Source organism: Calonectris borealis, chromosome 15 (assembly GCF_964195595.1).
Source record: "Calonectris borealis chromosome 15, bCalBor7.hap1.2, whole genome shotgun sequence".
NCBI lineage: Eukaryota > Metazoa > Chordata > Aves > Procellariiformes > Procellariidae > Calonectris > Calonectris borealis.
Window position 1 is genome coordinate 20,367,035 of NC_134326.1, and position 16,150 is coordinate 20,383,184.

At 52.4% G+C, this 16,150-nt stretch overlaps 1 protein-coding gene across 2 annotated transcripts; it reads left to right on the forward strand.

Moving 5' to 3' along the window:
* Positions 1 to 79: 79 nt before the first annotated feature.
* Positions 80 to 14,163, forward strand: CATSPER3 (cation channel sperm associated 3). Of its 2 annotated transcripts, none has more exons than XM_075164615.1 (5): positions 80 to 2,847; positions 3,390 to 3,649; positions 4,527 to 4,770; positions 13,029 to 13,357; positions 13,580 to 14,163. In XM_075164615.1, the coding sequence occupies exons 2-4, from the start codon at positions 3,578 to 3,580 to the stop codon at positions 13,076 to 13,078; spliced, it is 366 nt and encodes a 121-aa protein (XP_075020716.1). In that variant the 5' UTR covers positions 80 to 2,847; positions 3,390 to 3,577; the 3' UTR covers positions 13,079 to 13,357; positions 13,580 to 14,163. The 2 variants fall into 2 exon arrangements, 1 of the variants encoding a protein (XP_075020716.1); XR_012676031.1 differs by lacking the exons at positions 80 to 2,847; positions 13,029 to 13,357; positions 13,580 to 14,163 and adding exons at positions 7,307 to 7,476; positions 7,862 to 8,774; positions 9,816 to 11,127 and having other exon boundaries at positions 2,858 to 3,649.
* Positions 14,164 to 16,150: the final 1,987 nt, after the last annotated feature.

Sequence of the window (16,150 nt, forward strand, 5' to 3'; positions counted from 1 at the left end):
ATTTGTTTCTTTATTACTATACTGATGTGACAAAGCTGTTTAGTTTTAAGATAAATTTAAGATAAATAATACTTAGTTACTGGGAGGTCTTTGGTTTAGAATATTGATATTTATTTACATACTCTGAGGAAAAAAATCCCCACTAACTAATTTAGCTCGGAGAGCTGCACTGTCCCGCTATGGCACAGAGCTGTGCAGCCGCGGGGTTTGAGGATCCCTGACTGGCAAAGAGGCAAAAATACTCAGAAAAGAGGAGGACGGCTTTGAAACTCTCGTAGTTTCTAGGTCAGCTCTTGTTTAGCCACAATTTCTTGTTAACTTCTGGGGCATCCCGCAGACCTGTAAGTGCCTTTCGTGAGCCTTGCTGTGCAACGCTAATAATAATAAAATAACAATAGTGAATAAACGGCTTCTGCTTTCTTTTCCAGCGAGTGCTGACTTCAGAGACGGTCTCACACGTGAAATCCTGGCTCCGCCGATGCCATGAAGAGGTCTGCTTCCCTCGGGGCTCCCAGGCTGTGCCTTTGCCTCCGGTCCCGCTGGGTTTTGTTCGGCTGCCTGGGTCGGTACCCACGCTGTGGCACTCTCCTGGGCTTTGCTTTGCCTTGCAGGTACCGGGGATTTCTTTCATTACAAAAGCACCTTTTATTTTGGGTGGGTTGTTTTTTTTTTTTTTTTTGGACAGAATTCCCACCATTTCTGAAATCGTCCCGAATCTGCGACAAACCCCCCTTGAACTCCACCTCCTGCCCCATCTCAGCAGCATCCCCAACTCGCTGCTCTCTGCAGAGCCGGGCAGGGGAGCCCCGTGATGCTGGGGACCCCCCTTCATATAACCCCCTAAACCCAGAGCAGCCAGCTCGCACCCGCTCCGTGCTCCTGCATCTCTCCAGCTCTTCTCCACTGGCATGTGTGCTGCTGGTGCGGCGAGTGCAGGATGCTGAGGGCCACGCGGAGGGGATGCACGGTCTCCCTGAGCGAGCTGGAACTTCACAGGAAATTTATACAGCAAGGATTTGATGACAGGCGCTGGATTTGGGCCAGGAAACTCAGCCTAAGGCGCCTTCTCCTGTGAAGAGCATCGTCGGCTCCACTCAGAACAAAAGTAGCCAGAGCGCAGGGTTTGGGTCTTTTCCAGGTGATGGCATCGCTGGAGCTGTGCTGCTCCGTGACGTTACGGATCGAGCAACTGCCCAAAATACGGCTCCCTTGGCTGTGCCGGCTTCTCCTCGGGGTCCGTTTGGTGCCTGCAAGGTCGCACCCCGATGCAGGACGGTGCTGCTCCAGCAAACTAACCACGTTTCCCTGTTTGCTGCGAGGTTGGGCTCGTGGCCGGCAGCCACCAGGTTAAGTATTCCCCTGGAGTGTTTGGGGTTTTTTTGCTTTAAGGCTGATTGTGGTTTGAAATATTTCGATAATCCATCGCGGAACAGCCTTCTCCTTGCAGGTAACTTCCCTGCGTCGAGACCGATTTAACTTAAGTTAAAGTCCCAACCCAGTCCACGGCATGTGGGAAAGGCCGTCCCTGGGAGACCCTCCGACGTTGCTCCGTGGCCACAGGAAATTAAAAAGCAAAAACTCGAGGCTGAGAGAGCAGAGCAGGGGAGATGCCTGCAGCATGCTACGTGGTTGGGATCGCTGCTGGAGTCCTGCGAGGCTGGAGATCACATCTTCACAGGACCGTCTCTGAAACAGGGCCAGCAAATAATCCTTTCCTTTCCCCAGAATGGGAGCTCAGGTCCAGTAAACTACAAAAATCCTATTGAAAGGGGCAGCGTCAGCATCGGATGTGCTCCGGGGCTCTGGGGATGGGGTCCCACGGGCAGCTCTGCAGGAATGTGTTGGAAAACAAACGTCTCGGTTTGTGAGTTATGGCTCCGTCCGACCGCACCGGGATTCCTCCTGCCCTTCCTCCTCCTCCCGGCTGCCCAGACTGGCGACCAAGGCATGGTGGTGGGGTGGCTGAAGAAGAGCAGATGAGGCTAACGAGGACGTGTCCTCACCCAGCTGCTTCTCGAGGCTGGAAGGACAGACCGACGTGGTTACTTTTCAGACGCTTCCCCGTTTTCTGTGACACGTCCCTGGCTCCAGGATGGGGCTGGAGGGATCACAGCATCCCGTGGGACGTGTCCGGGCTGCGGTGCCGGTGGCCGCTGGCTCTGCATCAGCCCCACCTGGAGCCCTGGGGATTCAGCAGCGCGAAACCACAATAGGATCCCGTTGGACTGGAGATTTCTGTGGGTTTATGGTCACCCACGTGGCTTGGCCCTGGGTCAGGAATGCTTGCGGCATCCCTGGTTTTCAGTGATGAGCACAATTTCTGGGTTTGCCCCTGTGCCTGCTCCAGCCCTGCCTTCACGCTCAGCCTCGGCCCCGCTCTGCCTTTTCCTCATCCCCGAACGCTTTTCAATCACGCAAAACACAATTTTGAAAGCCTCGCGCTTTCTGCAGCTTCTTATAGGTGTGTGCATCTCCTCTGGCCTTTTCAGCCTCAGGTTAATGAAGGGATTACCAATTAACTGAAGCTAACGAGTTCTTCTGCATGAGCTAGTTTCAGTTTTTCACAGTTGTTTGCTCCAAGAAACAAATATTTGTGGCTTACTGAAAGCTGCACCTCAGGATTAGCCAAACATGTGTGTGTCCTGGAACAAGTGCTCGCAGAGCGTCCAGACTAGCAAGCGCACAGATGCTGACTAATTGAAATAAATTGGCAATTGTTAATACTCTTTCTCCTAAAGAACCAAGGCAAGAAGCAAACATGGATGTGAGTTATCCCGCTGACATCAAAGGCCGTGTTTACGTAAGCGCTGCTTGTGCTGGAGATCTGTCGCAGAGTTGGACCCTTTGGTGAGGAACTGACAACTCGTTTGCAAATGAACTTTGGCAAGAGTGCAGGCACGGCTGCCAGCGGTCCTCTGGTTAGAGCCAGGCCAGCCCGGGCGGGCTGCGGGGCTGCTGGAGCCCCGGGAAGGGTCCCCAGAAAGAGCAGAGGTCTGCGCTTGGGCTCCTGCACCCTTTCCAGACCGGTGGTGGGTGCACGAAGGAGGATTACCCCCCCTAAAGCTCAAACACACACCTCATCGTAGGAGCGCTCGGCATTTTGTTTTGCTTTTAGACGCTAGTGCCAGGGTGACGCGGTGGCGCGATGCTCCTCTGCGGGGCCGGCAGCGTTTCGCCGCCTGCTCCGCCCGCCTCGGCGCGGGGACGGGCCGTTCCCCGGGATGCTGGGAGGGATGGGGCCCGGCGCCCGCACGGCATCATCCCGGCTCATCTCCTCCCCCGGGCAGAGCGGCTGTATGCCTCAACCGCCCAGCAACGCAAACCCAGTAAACTAAGAATAATCAGCGTCTGCTTGTTATACTGCTAATGCAGAAATTTCGTTTATCCAGGACTTGGCCCCGGCACTTGCCTGTGTGGTTTCTTCTTCTGGAAAGTGACCTCATAAGGTGGTGACACCAAACAGCACGTTCCACCCTCCCACCCACGCCGAGGGTCTCTTGGGGAAGCTAAGGAGCACCCGGCTGTTTCATGGAGCGATCAGGGAAGCGGCACACGGAGCATCCAGACCCTTCCCAGAATGGACGAGTCAATTTTCTTACTAGATCCCTCCAGCGTCTGTCGGAGGCCGTGCTCCCTTCTGCCGGCTCAGGTACACACGGAGCAAAGCCCTTTTTGTGCGGAGCTACCTCCCGGGTGCTGTGCATGCTGCAGGACCTGCTGGTTGGGGTCCCTGGGTGAAGGGAGGACTGGGACAGGAGCAGGATCTCCAGCCGGGGTACCTTTTCTGAGGTGAGGCATGGGGCACCCTCCCACATGCCGTGGCCAGGAGGGGAGGGATGGAGGGGGTGAGGGTCTGGCCCCCGTGGCCGCTCGGGGTGGCTGCCAGCCCACCATCCTCCCCCGTGCCATCGTCTGCACCAGCCCAGGGCCTGGCTGCAAATGCATTTCAGCTTCAGATCACTTCACTTATTCGATAATTATTGTTCTTAAAATGCAATTGTTCGGTCCTTTCCACGGCAGCCCTTTCCCCCCTCGTGGTTTTAGCACAGCTAGTTTTAAGCACCCTTTTAATACTCAATTTTCACATTGAAAAATCCCTCTTGGTCACACTCCGTGATTTCCTTGTCTTACACAAGCCAGCTACTGTACGCAAACCTCTGAGCCTTAATTATATATCCCAGTAATATATAGCCAGGCCTGGCTAATGTCAAGAAACCCAGTCATGAGCGTCGGAGGTTTCCAAGAGCTCTGGCTGCAGGACCAGGCTCCGAGGGGAAGCGAGTGGCGCGTGCCCGGCTCCGAGGGGCCGATGGGGTGCGTGGTGCATTAGGATGCAGCCAGGACCCTCCCGTGCTGGGCAGTGACCCGTGATGACGACTGCGGTGGGATAAACTCGGCTTGCGTTTGAAATGGTCCCCGTGGGCAGGGGGACATTATTGGGGACATGTAATTTGAAAGTGCTGGCGTGGCACGTGGGGTCTGCCAGCCACAGGCAGCTGCCGGGGCTCACCTCCTCCTCTCTCCAGGTCACAGATGCTTTCTTCATCGCTATTCACACCACCGAGTTTTTGCTGAAGCTGTACGCGGATCCCATTGCCTACTGGAAGAGCAGCTACAACACCTTGGATGCCGCCATCCTCCTCGTTGCCTTCCTCCCGCATGCCTTGCCCGCGGACACCGCCGCGCGCACCCACCTGGAGGTGGTGGGTCTCCAAAGGTCTCCAGACCCTCCGCATACTCAAGCCCATCAAGTGCGGCAGCGGGATGAGGGTAAAGCACTGCTCGCTCGTTAAGGCACAGCAGAGAGGGGGGATCCAAGCCCAGGAGCGGGGGGAGGCTTTGCTGTACCCAGGTGTCGGGGGCCGCCTGGCCCAACAGGGGCTGATGCTTGCGGTAGCTCGTGAGCAAAGGCAAAAACTAATCATTCCTGATTTTTCAAGAAGCCCATGGCTTGGCCATTGGTTTTTTTCCCCTGTTTCTCCTTCCCCCAAGGAGAGGAGAGATTTTCTTTTTTACTACAGCAGAGTAGATGCAAAAAAAACCCTGTAAAACATAGGTCACGTCCTATTCTTGGTCTGTGTGTATTTTTTTCTCCAGCACACCATCTCCTACTTAGTTTTCTCCTGATGACTGTGGAGGTTTGTTTTTCAGCAAGGAGCTTATGTGGGCAATGAATGCTCAGCCAGCATTTCTGCGTGTAATTAATTGGCTGGGTAGCCCACCAGAAGTGGGATGTTTATGGGCACAGGGCTCTTATAATGTTCACTTCTGAGCCTTCATTCCTCTAGTTTGGATCGTAAACTTTACTTATCACCAGACTTTTATAATGTTAATTATTCTGTGTTGCTGGGAGAAGGGAGGACATGTAGAAGCGCGTGAAATAATGAATGGTTTAGGCATGGGGGATCAGATGCTCCAGTTTGGTCTGGCTGATTATAAGAGAGCAAACTGATGCATGGCAAAATGGGGAGGCATTTAAATCAGGGTAATGTGTGTTCGTTGGTTTGAGCCTCGCGCTATGCACTTGTGGAACTCACTGCCAGGAGATGCCTTGTCTGGGGACCACGAGGAAGAAAACCTGTAGGATAAGATTTGGCACCGTTCCCCCCTGAGACACTTAAAACGTTGAGGTGCTTTGAAAAAAAATCCCACTCGGCACAAATCTGCAAGTTTAAGAGCCTAAATGCCTTTGAAAATCTGGGCCATGCTACACTAGGTTTTGATGGAAGTCGGTGGGACTTAACACCTAAGGGACTGGGGCCACTGGGAAAGTGCATCCTGACTTTGGGTGCGAGTGCCTAGAATGGCATTAGTGGGGGGAAAAAATACCAAAGAGGAAAATTCTTTAGGCTCTCACAGTCCCTTCCTGTTCCAGGGATGCTATAAATACCCTGCAAAGCCCTGCCGCGCCGCTGCTTTCCCGCTGCAGGGGCGTTTGGTACTTGCCTTCATCTCCTGACCTGAAGGGACAAGTGCCCTGAGCCACTTGGCATCCCAAGAGACAACACCTCTTTGCCTAAAATTTGTTTTAAAATGTGATAGGGCTGTCTAAATGCATTTTGCTGAAGGTGCAGGAGGTTGTTTATGCCTCTGTGTGTATTGTAATTTATTAATTGAAGCCTAAATTAGCCCTCAACAGGTTAGCAGTATTTAATGCGGAGAGCTCAAACATGCAACACATTCTTGGCACGTTTCCCTTTATTAATTAAAAACCTCTTTAAAACACTCTGCCTTCCACCTTGGAGCAATAAATTTCCACCTTGAGGAAATAATTTCCTTGTTGTATTCCATACAGAGACGTTCTGTTAGCTGCAATCCCTGTTTTAGTGTAGGCCCCATTCATCCTTATTTCAATTTCAAAATAAACTTTAAAAATGCCAGGTTGTTCTGTTTAAAAAAAAAAAAAAAAAGAAAAAAATTGACTTTTCTGCTTTTTTAAAAATATATTTGGGATTAATTCCGATGTAGTTTACTAGCTGTGCAGACTGCGAACCACAAAGCTCCGTCTTAATAAAAGCTGGTAGGACTCCACAGCGGTTCCTGAAGCAGCCGGAGAAGCCTTGGCAATCGACAGGGAGGTGATGGTCCTGCGCGGAGGCACTCGCCAGCCCGCAGTTGCTGGGAGCGTTTTAGGGCCCTCCTGTCACACCCAGCTCTGGGTGGCTGCTTTTCTTTATGACCTCATGCCACAGCCCAACGCCATGACATAACTTGGCAAAAATGTCACCTGATTTTGGGGGTTGAATGGCTTTTGTTCCCCTGCCAGTCCTGTGCTGCGCCTGCCGGAGAGACCTACCTGTGTGGGGAGGCAGGGAAACCCTCCGCCGGCTCCTCAGGAATTCGTACCAAACTCGGTGGGTTTAGGGCTGCTCTAGTTTGGGTTTTCTGAGATGGTTCTGCAGATGATGCAGTTGCATGTGTTGTCTCTGCGTTGGATGCTGTCCTTCCCCGTTGCCCCATGCGTAGCGTGGTGGGACGATCATCTGGAGCAGGCAAGGCTTGCAAAAGCAGGAGTCCTTAACCCATCTCGGGGTGTTGGCAGCCGGAGGAGACTGGGAAAAGCCCCTTGCTCTACACACAGCCTCTGGATTTTGTCATGCTCCCACGCATCGTGGTGGTTGCCCCTTCCCTCTCCTTAATTCCCAGTACAGCCCTGGGGATGCACACAAGGGAGCTGGTTCGGAGGTGGTCCAGGGAGGCTGTCACCTCCCGCATCCCCAGCCCTGCTTCCCAGCCTTCATCCCCGCCGAGCATCTCCCTCACCTATGGAGCACACATTTGTTTTTCCTTTTGCGGGTTTTCACAGAGACTCTTGGCCAGACGCCGCAGAAGTGATGTATGCGCTCATCCTGCTGCTCCTGCTGATGGGCGTTTGCCGTTTTGGGACATGGCTGGTATGGAGATCCAAAAACCGGAGACGTTGAAAACTGGGGCAGCTTGAAGGCTGCCCTCTTCACGCTCCTTAGTTTAGTAACCGTAAGTACAGCAGCATTTTCCAGTCTGTCTCAGCTAAATGACAAACGGCAGATTTTGGAGTGCTGCTGAAGAAACCCTTTGATTAACCTGTGACTTCATTAGGGAGAGCATGAACTGCTTGGCAGTGAACTCATATTCCAGATCCCTGTGAAAATTTGCTTTGATGGACAAACTTCCCTACCGAGTATTGCAAATTCAGAGGGGAAAGTCTCTGAAGCTGACAGCAAAGAGATCTGTAGTAGCTGATTTAAACCTGCACCTCTGAGGAACAGAAACCGTGCTCAGTTTTAAAAAAGAAAGAAAAAGAAGAGGAAGATTTCATATGGCTCGCGAGTTATGCTGTGGTTTGGAACTAACTCTCTGGTCTGCTTGAATACATTTGCAGGTTGATGGTTGGACAGACTTACAGCGCAAGATGGATCGTTATGGGTTTATGAGCAGCCACGTGTTCATAGTCGTGTTCATCTTGCTGGGCAACTTCATCTTCTTCAGTTGATTGCACTTGTGATTACCAAAACCCAGGTCATGCGAGCTCTGTGCCATGAGTGTGCGAGCGTGTGCGAGCGTGTGCGAGCATGTGCTACCAGCTAACAGGCTCTGGTTGGAAAGCTGGTGCTTGGCTGCTGGCAGAAGTTGGCTTCTGGTGCAGCTAGAATCACCCTGGATACAGAAGTCCCCCGTCCCCAGGCAGAATAAGCGTATCTTTCCCCACGGTCCCCTTTTTGGGTCATCTCTACACGCCTGCTTTGACTATTTTCCCATAGCTGCCGAAAGCTGCCGTTCCTCCAGCCCAGCCAGCCCCCAGCTCCCCTGGGCGCACACTTGGCACCCAGGTCCTTTCAGCCATAACCCGATTCTGCCTCCGTTTAACCCAGGGCTGCTCTCCTGGTCTTGCAGCTGCCTGTGGCCCTTCTGCAATGAACCCCTGCGTGGAGCCAGGGCCGGGGCAGCTGGGTGTGCTGGGGGAATATGGCACATCCTATGCGAGAGGCGTCTGCTCCCCAGCAGCTATCGGCTACCAGCCCCAAGGTGGTCCCGCTTAACGCCTCTCGCTGCTGCATGGGGCTGGAGCTGGACCAGGGGTTTTCTGAAGTCTTCTTGACCGATCTCGTGACCCACCAGCTGTGAGTGGTGCTCGGGGCCTCACTCGCATCCCTGCGGTTTGGTATTGGCAGGACTTGTCTCAGAAGCACGAACAGGACTGCAAAGCAGTGACGGCGGCTGCTGTTTGGGCCAAGAAACAGAAGGTCCTGAAAAAGCGGGGGAAGAACGTGAGCAACCAAGTCACGCTGGAGCAGGTGGGCTGTGGTCAGCCGTGGGTGGATAGCACTGTCTGCAAATGTCAGATGTTGTTGAACAGGGCGAGATGTGGATGAACTGCTTTCAGTGGAGGCAAAAATTTCCTTTTCTTTCCTTGCCCATTTTTCTAATAATCCAGACTGTAGATCCTATATGCCTTTTTGGTGGGGTCATCACATGTGCAGCTAAAAGTATTATGATGGCACATAGCAGTTAAAGTATTATAAAGGTGGAGAAAAAATCTTAATTGGTTTTGATGTGTTTTGTCTGAGTTTGTTTAACTTCAAAGAGAAGTTTTAAAAGCAATCCTTTTAGGTCATGTCAAGCCAAGAGCCCTGTCCAGAAATGGCTTGGACTCACTTTCTGCAAGCGCTCGAGGGAGGTTGTGCTCCTTCCCGCACTCTCGCAGCCCGTTGATGCGACGTATCCAAAATGCTACTACGGGCTTGAAACACATGCTGCAGTGTCTGTAGGAGAGCTGTGCACTGCTTGATAAAGGGCTTTTGCAAAGCTGACTTGAAATAAATGCAGTAAAGCTGTCACTGAAATGTAAATGATTAGAGCAACGTGACTCCCTGCTTCCACCAACTCTTCTGCTCATTCTTGCTTTTAACAAATGTAATTTAAAAATAATCAGTTCAGGATGGCTTGGTTGAGAGTGTTCTTGCCTTTGGGCCAGAAAATCGCTGGTTCGAGTACTAGACTGAGTGACCGATTTGGGTCAGTGGCTTGGGTCCCACCCCAAGGGCAGGGGTGGGGGTCCCTGCAGAGCCGCAGGACCTGCCTGCCTGGATGGGCGCTGGGAAGACCCCGGGCTGCCCCCCTTGGGACAGGCATCCCCATCCCATCAGCGCCCGGGAGCTCCGGCACCGCCTGGCACGTCTGGCTGCTCCAAAAGTGATTGGGGATGGGGTCACAGACAGCCCCGTTTCCAGCCCGCAGCTGGTGCAAAGCCCATGTAGGGGTCTGCAGGGTGACAGTCCTGTGTCACCTCCTTCTTGCTAACAGCGTTTTCTTCCTGGGCTTGTTCTTTTTTACAGCACAAAATCACTCAAGGTGAAGATGGATGACATCAAAAAGACTTTGCGCCTCTCTGATGTCATCATTATGGAGAGTTTTTGTTTCACCATCGCATTTATTGATCTGTATTTGCTGTTCCTGGACCTCCAGGATGACACACTGAACAGGTCAGTAACGGCGGAGCAGGTGACTACAAGAGAGACTCCAAGTTACAAAAACAGATGCCTTTTTGATGTGCTGAATTATTTTCTTGGAACAAATGGACATTTTGAGGCTGTTCTCCCTAGGGAAAATGCTACTGGTCTCAGCACGAGCAGTGCTGAGAGTCTAGGAAGGTACCAACATATGGCTAGAAATGGGACTGAAAGGGCTAACGCCATTTCCCAGCACCATGCAGCGTCGGTGTGGGATCAATGTCCATCACAAACGTGCTCAATTTCCTGCTGGAAAATTCACCGTTCTTCATCGTTCTTCATTGCGCCCCAGCCCCGGCACGTCCTGGGGTTCGCAGAGCCCCGGGTGTCCCCCGGCTGCACGGCCCCGAGCAAGGCTCCATCCTCCTGGTCTGGCTCCCATGTCCCACCCCTCCGCAGGCCTGGGAGAGAGGCGAGAGCACATCCCAGATTTCTGGGGGCAGTGGGGCTGGCGGACGTGTTTGCACCTAAGTTTGGGAGGTGGGGAGGACTTGCCTTCTCACAGCAGTAGTCCAGGCTGACCCGTGCTTTGCCTTGGCAATGGACTTCTCTGGATCTTGTCTGGGGGACGACTAACCCCGGGCAGGGAGTCTAAACCACATAACCAGAAGAACCTCCCACAAATCCCCCGGATGGAGACGGCTGAGTTTTACATGTCTCAGGTTAACCTTAATGTGATACAAGCCTATGATCACAGCTTGGTACCTATTGTTTAAAAAACCCACGGTCTGGCCTCGAGTCGAGAAAAAATTCCCTGAATATCAAAAATTCCCTTTTGCCCCCATTCCCCAGGTGACTGTGGTTACTGTCAGGAGTCGCTGTGTTATTTCCCCCCCGTACTTTGAGTGCATTATCAGGACATGGCATACGATGCAGAGCCAGCCCTGGCCTGTGCTTCTGCCATTCTCTGATCTTTTGGGGTAAGAATATTTACAAGGATGTTAAAAAAAGTCTGCAGAGCCAGGGGGCTCAACGTAACGGAAAATACTTGGGATCTTTCCATTGCTCCTCGCCCTGCCGGGTGAATGGAGGGGTGCTTGCAGAGGGTGCAGTTCTCTCTATGCCTTAGTCATGATGCTTCCCATTTTGTGTGGTATTTGGAGATCTTTTTACCATGCTCTTCTCTCACTGCAGGTTGCAACATCGCTATTACGAACATACTGGCATATTGATGGAGATTGTGGAAGTCATGACAGCAAAATCTCTGCCAGATCATGAGAAGATGAAAAGTTAAAAGCTTTTTAGGCAGAACGTGATCGTTGGTGGCTGTCAGAGCTCTGCCTACAACCTCCTCTTCAAACCTTCATTAAAATAAGCCAGAAACAATTATGATTAAAAATAATTCAGAAAATATCTGCTCTCCTTTCTGCTCGTGGACCGGGAGGAAGCGCAGCCGCCGGTGCTGGCCCCGTGCTGCAGGCAGCTGCTGATGGAGGGAGGCACGTCGCCCTTGAGAGCTGGAGAAACCGTGGGCTGGGAAAAGATCACAGCCCGGGTCCTTTTCCTGGAAACCTTGTGGCAAGGCTGGGACTAGAGCCCAGGCCGCCGGGGCTCTCCCTGCCAGCTCCCTCTTTCTGAGATCAAGCAGCCCCGGCATAGCGAAGGGGCTGCTCTGAGTCAGAGCAAAGCGACCCGCGCTACGGAAATGGATCGTGAGATCTCTGAACGAAGCAGCTCGTTTCTGTGCTCTGATGCTGATTGGCATCTTGGAATAACCTGCTGGGGTTCCTTTTAATGCAAACACACCCACACGGCCTTGGGTAATCGGAGAAGGAAAGGGGAGACCTGCGGAGCGGCAGCCGTTCCTCCGCACGGCATGGGGTGTACCAGTACCGAGTTACAGCCCCGAAGCCCGGGCACGATGGCCGTGACAGCGGCGGTTGATCTGCCTGCGATGACAAGGAACGAGCACCCTGACCCCCTCCTGGTTGTGCAGGCAACGGCAATTAGCAGAGCGGGGCTGCACGGCTCCGCTTTACCCCCGGCACGGTCCCCCGTTAGCATGCTGCGGCAGAAATGCGTCTTGGGGGATGGCGAGAGGGAGGAAAGTGCCCGGGGGGTGCTGGGTTTGGGGGTTTGGCTCTCTCCGGGCTGGATTACGTTGCCGATGTGGGGAGAGGGGTGGGTGCCTCTTGTCGGGGACGCTGGGGGCTCCTGCGGCGAGCGGGCAGGCTCAAGCTTCTGGAGACTTGGACATGAGGCTGCTGCAGGTTTTGCCTTTGATGGCAATGCTGGTATAACATCAAGTGTTGAGTTTTTCTCAATCTCGATAGTTTCTATATGACCATTCCTTGCGATTCTGTGTAGTCAATGGGAGTTCAGTATTACCGGAGGAACATCTAGAAAATATCCTCTTCACTACTAAGCTATGGCTTCCAGCAGCAAAATAAACGAGAGCCAGACACGAACAGTATCTAAGACAAAATTACTGACACATCCCTGCGGAGAGGGGTGGGCTGGTTTGCAGAGCTCTCTCCGCCGCTGCCGTGGCCCTGCCTGCCTCTCACCAAACCCACAGAGCTCATCGCGGTGGTTCTTTAAAATGCGTTTTGGATCCTGGGGCTGCCGTTTGCAGTGGGTTTGTGCCCCAAAGCCTTCGCCTGAGCCGGCCAGCGCGAGGGGGCTGCGAGGTGCTAACGGGAGCTCCTCGTAAAAGGGCTAGGGAGAAAGCAGTGACACAAGCTCCTGCTCAATTTGCTTTTCATGTTCTTGTTTGTAATAATTTTGTGTTTTATGAGGGATACTTCCTAAAACTTCCCCAACATGATGGAAACACATGTGGTGCTATAATACATGATGTGACCCTTTTGGTGGAGAGACGAGATGAAAACCTGCTTTTCTCTGACAGCTACATGGGATACGGTCCAGTGCGCCGGGCAAGCGGAGGGGCGTGGGGTATCTGACCTTCCCCCAGCCATGCCCACGCTGTTCACCCCTCCAGAAATACTGCCTGCATATCTCTGCATGCACAATTTCCAGGTGGATTTTCTTGCTAATTCATTATTTAAACTTTTTCTCCTCCTTTTTTTGTTTTTCTAGGAGTAACCCAGGTCTGTGCCCACGCACGTCCGTGTGTCACCCCCGGGTGACAGGGAAAGCATCACTTGGGATTTTATCCGAAGTGCAGGTTTGCTCCTGTGCTCGCTTCAAGGACAGAGCCGAACTGGGGGAAGCAAATACCGATCCTAGAAATGGTTTCTGCGGGCTTCAAAGCTGATAATGCCAAGGTTAAAGGGCCTTTGCGTATTTGAATTAGCAAATCCCTCTACAATGGACGTGACTGAGGTATCAGCGTCACTGGCTGTATTTGAGCCACACCGCAGTAGGTGTCACTGAACTGGGACAATTCCTGCAGTATTTGTGTTTGGGTGAGTGACGAGGGTCACCTTGCCCGTCAGCCAGGACCGCTGGCATCCCCTTCCCCGCAGCGCTGGGTGCAGAGGGTACACAAAAACGCAGGGCTGGCTCTCACCAGCAGCATCCTGGCTTGGGATAGGGGCTGTTGGAAATCCTGGTTTTCATTATTTTAATGGTAAGATAAAACTTTTCTGTAGTGTGAAAAACAATCCTAAGTCTCCCTGTGTTTATAGAAAAGGCTCAGACAGGCTGAAAAGATGGTGTGCAAGAGCTGGAGACCGCAGGACCGCAACGAGGGTGAAAGGACACCGGTCATAAATGGTCTGGGGATATCTTTTAACTGAAAATAAAATTCTAGTGGCAGGAAAGTGCAACAGTGACATTGGTGAATAATTCCGGATGAATGCAGAGGCCAGCAATCACAGGCAGCAACCAAAAAGGTGCAGAGTGGTAAAATCCTCTAACCCTGCCGACAGATTTCCAGTTTCCAGCTGGAAATGGCAAAGTGCTCTCGAGTTTTTCAGTTTCCTTAAAATATTGTGGCCTTGCTTGATCACCAGAAACATTGCTGCTTTGGAAGAAGCCTCTCGCTTTGGTGCAGAATTCATTTTGGAGGTAGGAGCCCAGGCGCAGCAGAGGGCTGTGGGTGGCATTTTGGGTGCAGAAAGCCTCACTGCTGGGACCAGGAGAGGCTGTGGTAATGGCACCTGGGGACTTATGGCACGTGGGCAGAGCAACCTGTAAAATAAGTAAAGTACCATGCAGGGAGGAGGGAGGCTTGCTGGGAGACAGGCAGTGGCTGGGGGTGCTGGAGAAGTTGTCTGGGGGCAGCTTCCCCCCTCTGCTTCCTCGCTGCGGGGCAGGGCTCTGCTGTCGGGGGATTGGGGGTTTCTTGTTTCCCATGAAAGCCTTTGCTTTGACTTTCCGTGGGGGACCCGTCCTTGGACACTTCTGTGCATTTCCCACCTTCAGCTTCACCTTCTCTCCCAATAAAGCTTCTTCTTGCTACTTAATTTTCCCCATACCTCTGTGCGCCTTTGAATGGGCTGACTGGGACCAGGAACTGCTGAAACACTTTGAGAAGTGCTCTGCGTATGTCGGGACATTGCTCAATTGCTTTGGCCAAGCTGGGCAGTGCGAAGCAGCCCTCTGGCCAGTGACTTTGGTTTTGGGAGGTGCCAGCAGCCTTTCTGGTGCCCGACACGCAGTGTGATGCTGCCCCTGGGCTTTGTCCTGGCGAGACTCAGAGAGCAAGCAAATATGAAATGGGGGTTCTCAGCGAAGAGACCCCCACGTATTAATGAGGAAAATTAATGTACTTTGTGAGTTGGTTTCTCCTGCACTTTGGGCTGGTGTAAATTAGGACCAGGCCAAAGAAGTCAGGAGGGCTGCACCAGTGTAAACCGGACTTCATAAAATAAAAAGGAGAGGCCCCTTTTGTCAGGCGATGGCTTTTCCTCAGAAGCTAAATGATACATAATGTTTATATAGTGTTTTGCCTCTCCTAAATGCAGGCTAGACATTAATTGATTCCAGGTTTGCTCTGTGAAGTAGGTCAGCTCTTTCCATTTTGCAGATAAAGGAGCGGTGGGGCTTGCTGAGGGGTGCACGGGGGGTCAGCGCCGGCGCTGGGGCACCTATACGGATCGCCGCCCTCGCCATCAGCCCGCGCTGCCTCCCTAAATATACACCGCTTCTGATGTATGTCGAAATCAGCTGTGACTCTGTAAACTCAGTTACATTAAGCCCAGTTCAAATGAAATCTGTTTATGTCTCCAACGCTCGCTGCTGGTCAAAGCAGGACTTAACTAACCTAACGCTGTTTGTGTTAAACCTCTGCTCTGACCGTCTTGAAGTGCAATATAAAGTACTCGCTGGGACCTGGCCGGAGTCCAGGGAACCGTTTCAGACTCCCCCCCCTCTCTCTTTTGCTCGTGGGGCCGTTTAGGAAAAGCATCGCACATTTTAAACAGTGATGGAAAAAAATTATTTTAATTCACTTCAGTTTACATAGCACTGGAAGCTTGTGAGAGTTTGTAGAAACGATTATTAATGCTTTAAACTGGCGTGGTAAAAATGTTGCCTCGGTCTGGGAACGTGAGCTGGCTCTCGAGCCCCTGGCACTGGTTTAGCCAAGCACCGGCCCCGCGGGCTGCGCCGGGGGAGCCGGGGAGGGAGGAACCAATGGCTTGGTAGGTTCCACCGTTGTGGTTCACTTTGGCATCTTGGAAACAGCCTCCTGCCCATTCTGCTGATGTTGAACTATTAAAACCCAAAGCCTGGATCTGGGGAAACACCTGGCTCTTGCTGGTCGCCTTCATTTCTGGGTGCCCAGCTGGGAGGTGTTGGATGGCCAGACCATAGGGAAGTGGGGTTCGGAGCACCGCTCCTCCACTGCTGTCTCAAAGCTGACCTGCAAAGCCTCCATCTAGCTTCATTTCATAAATTTGGTCCAGCATTTTGGGAGCACGGCCCTTTATTTTTATTTTGGACATTGTGTGGATCAGACTGTGCTCCTCCGAAGCAGGTGGACTGACGCCCGAATGTGCACCGGGTGGATGCGAGAGGGGAATCGGGTGCCATGTAAAGTGCCCTGATCTCCTTCTGACCGGCGGGGGAGGTGGGGATGAGCAGGCACAGGCACACCTGCGGCTCGAGCCCGGCCCGCGTGTTACACGCATCCTTGCACGCTTCCATCAGAAGACTCAAATGGGGTTTTACTGTTCTACAGCACAGTGGGATCTTGCACCTATAAAACTATTCTTAATTACTTCCTACGTTACTAAGCAGGGTGATGCTGATTT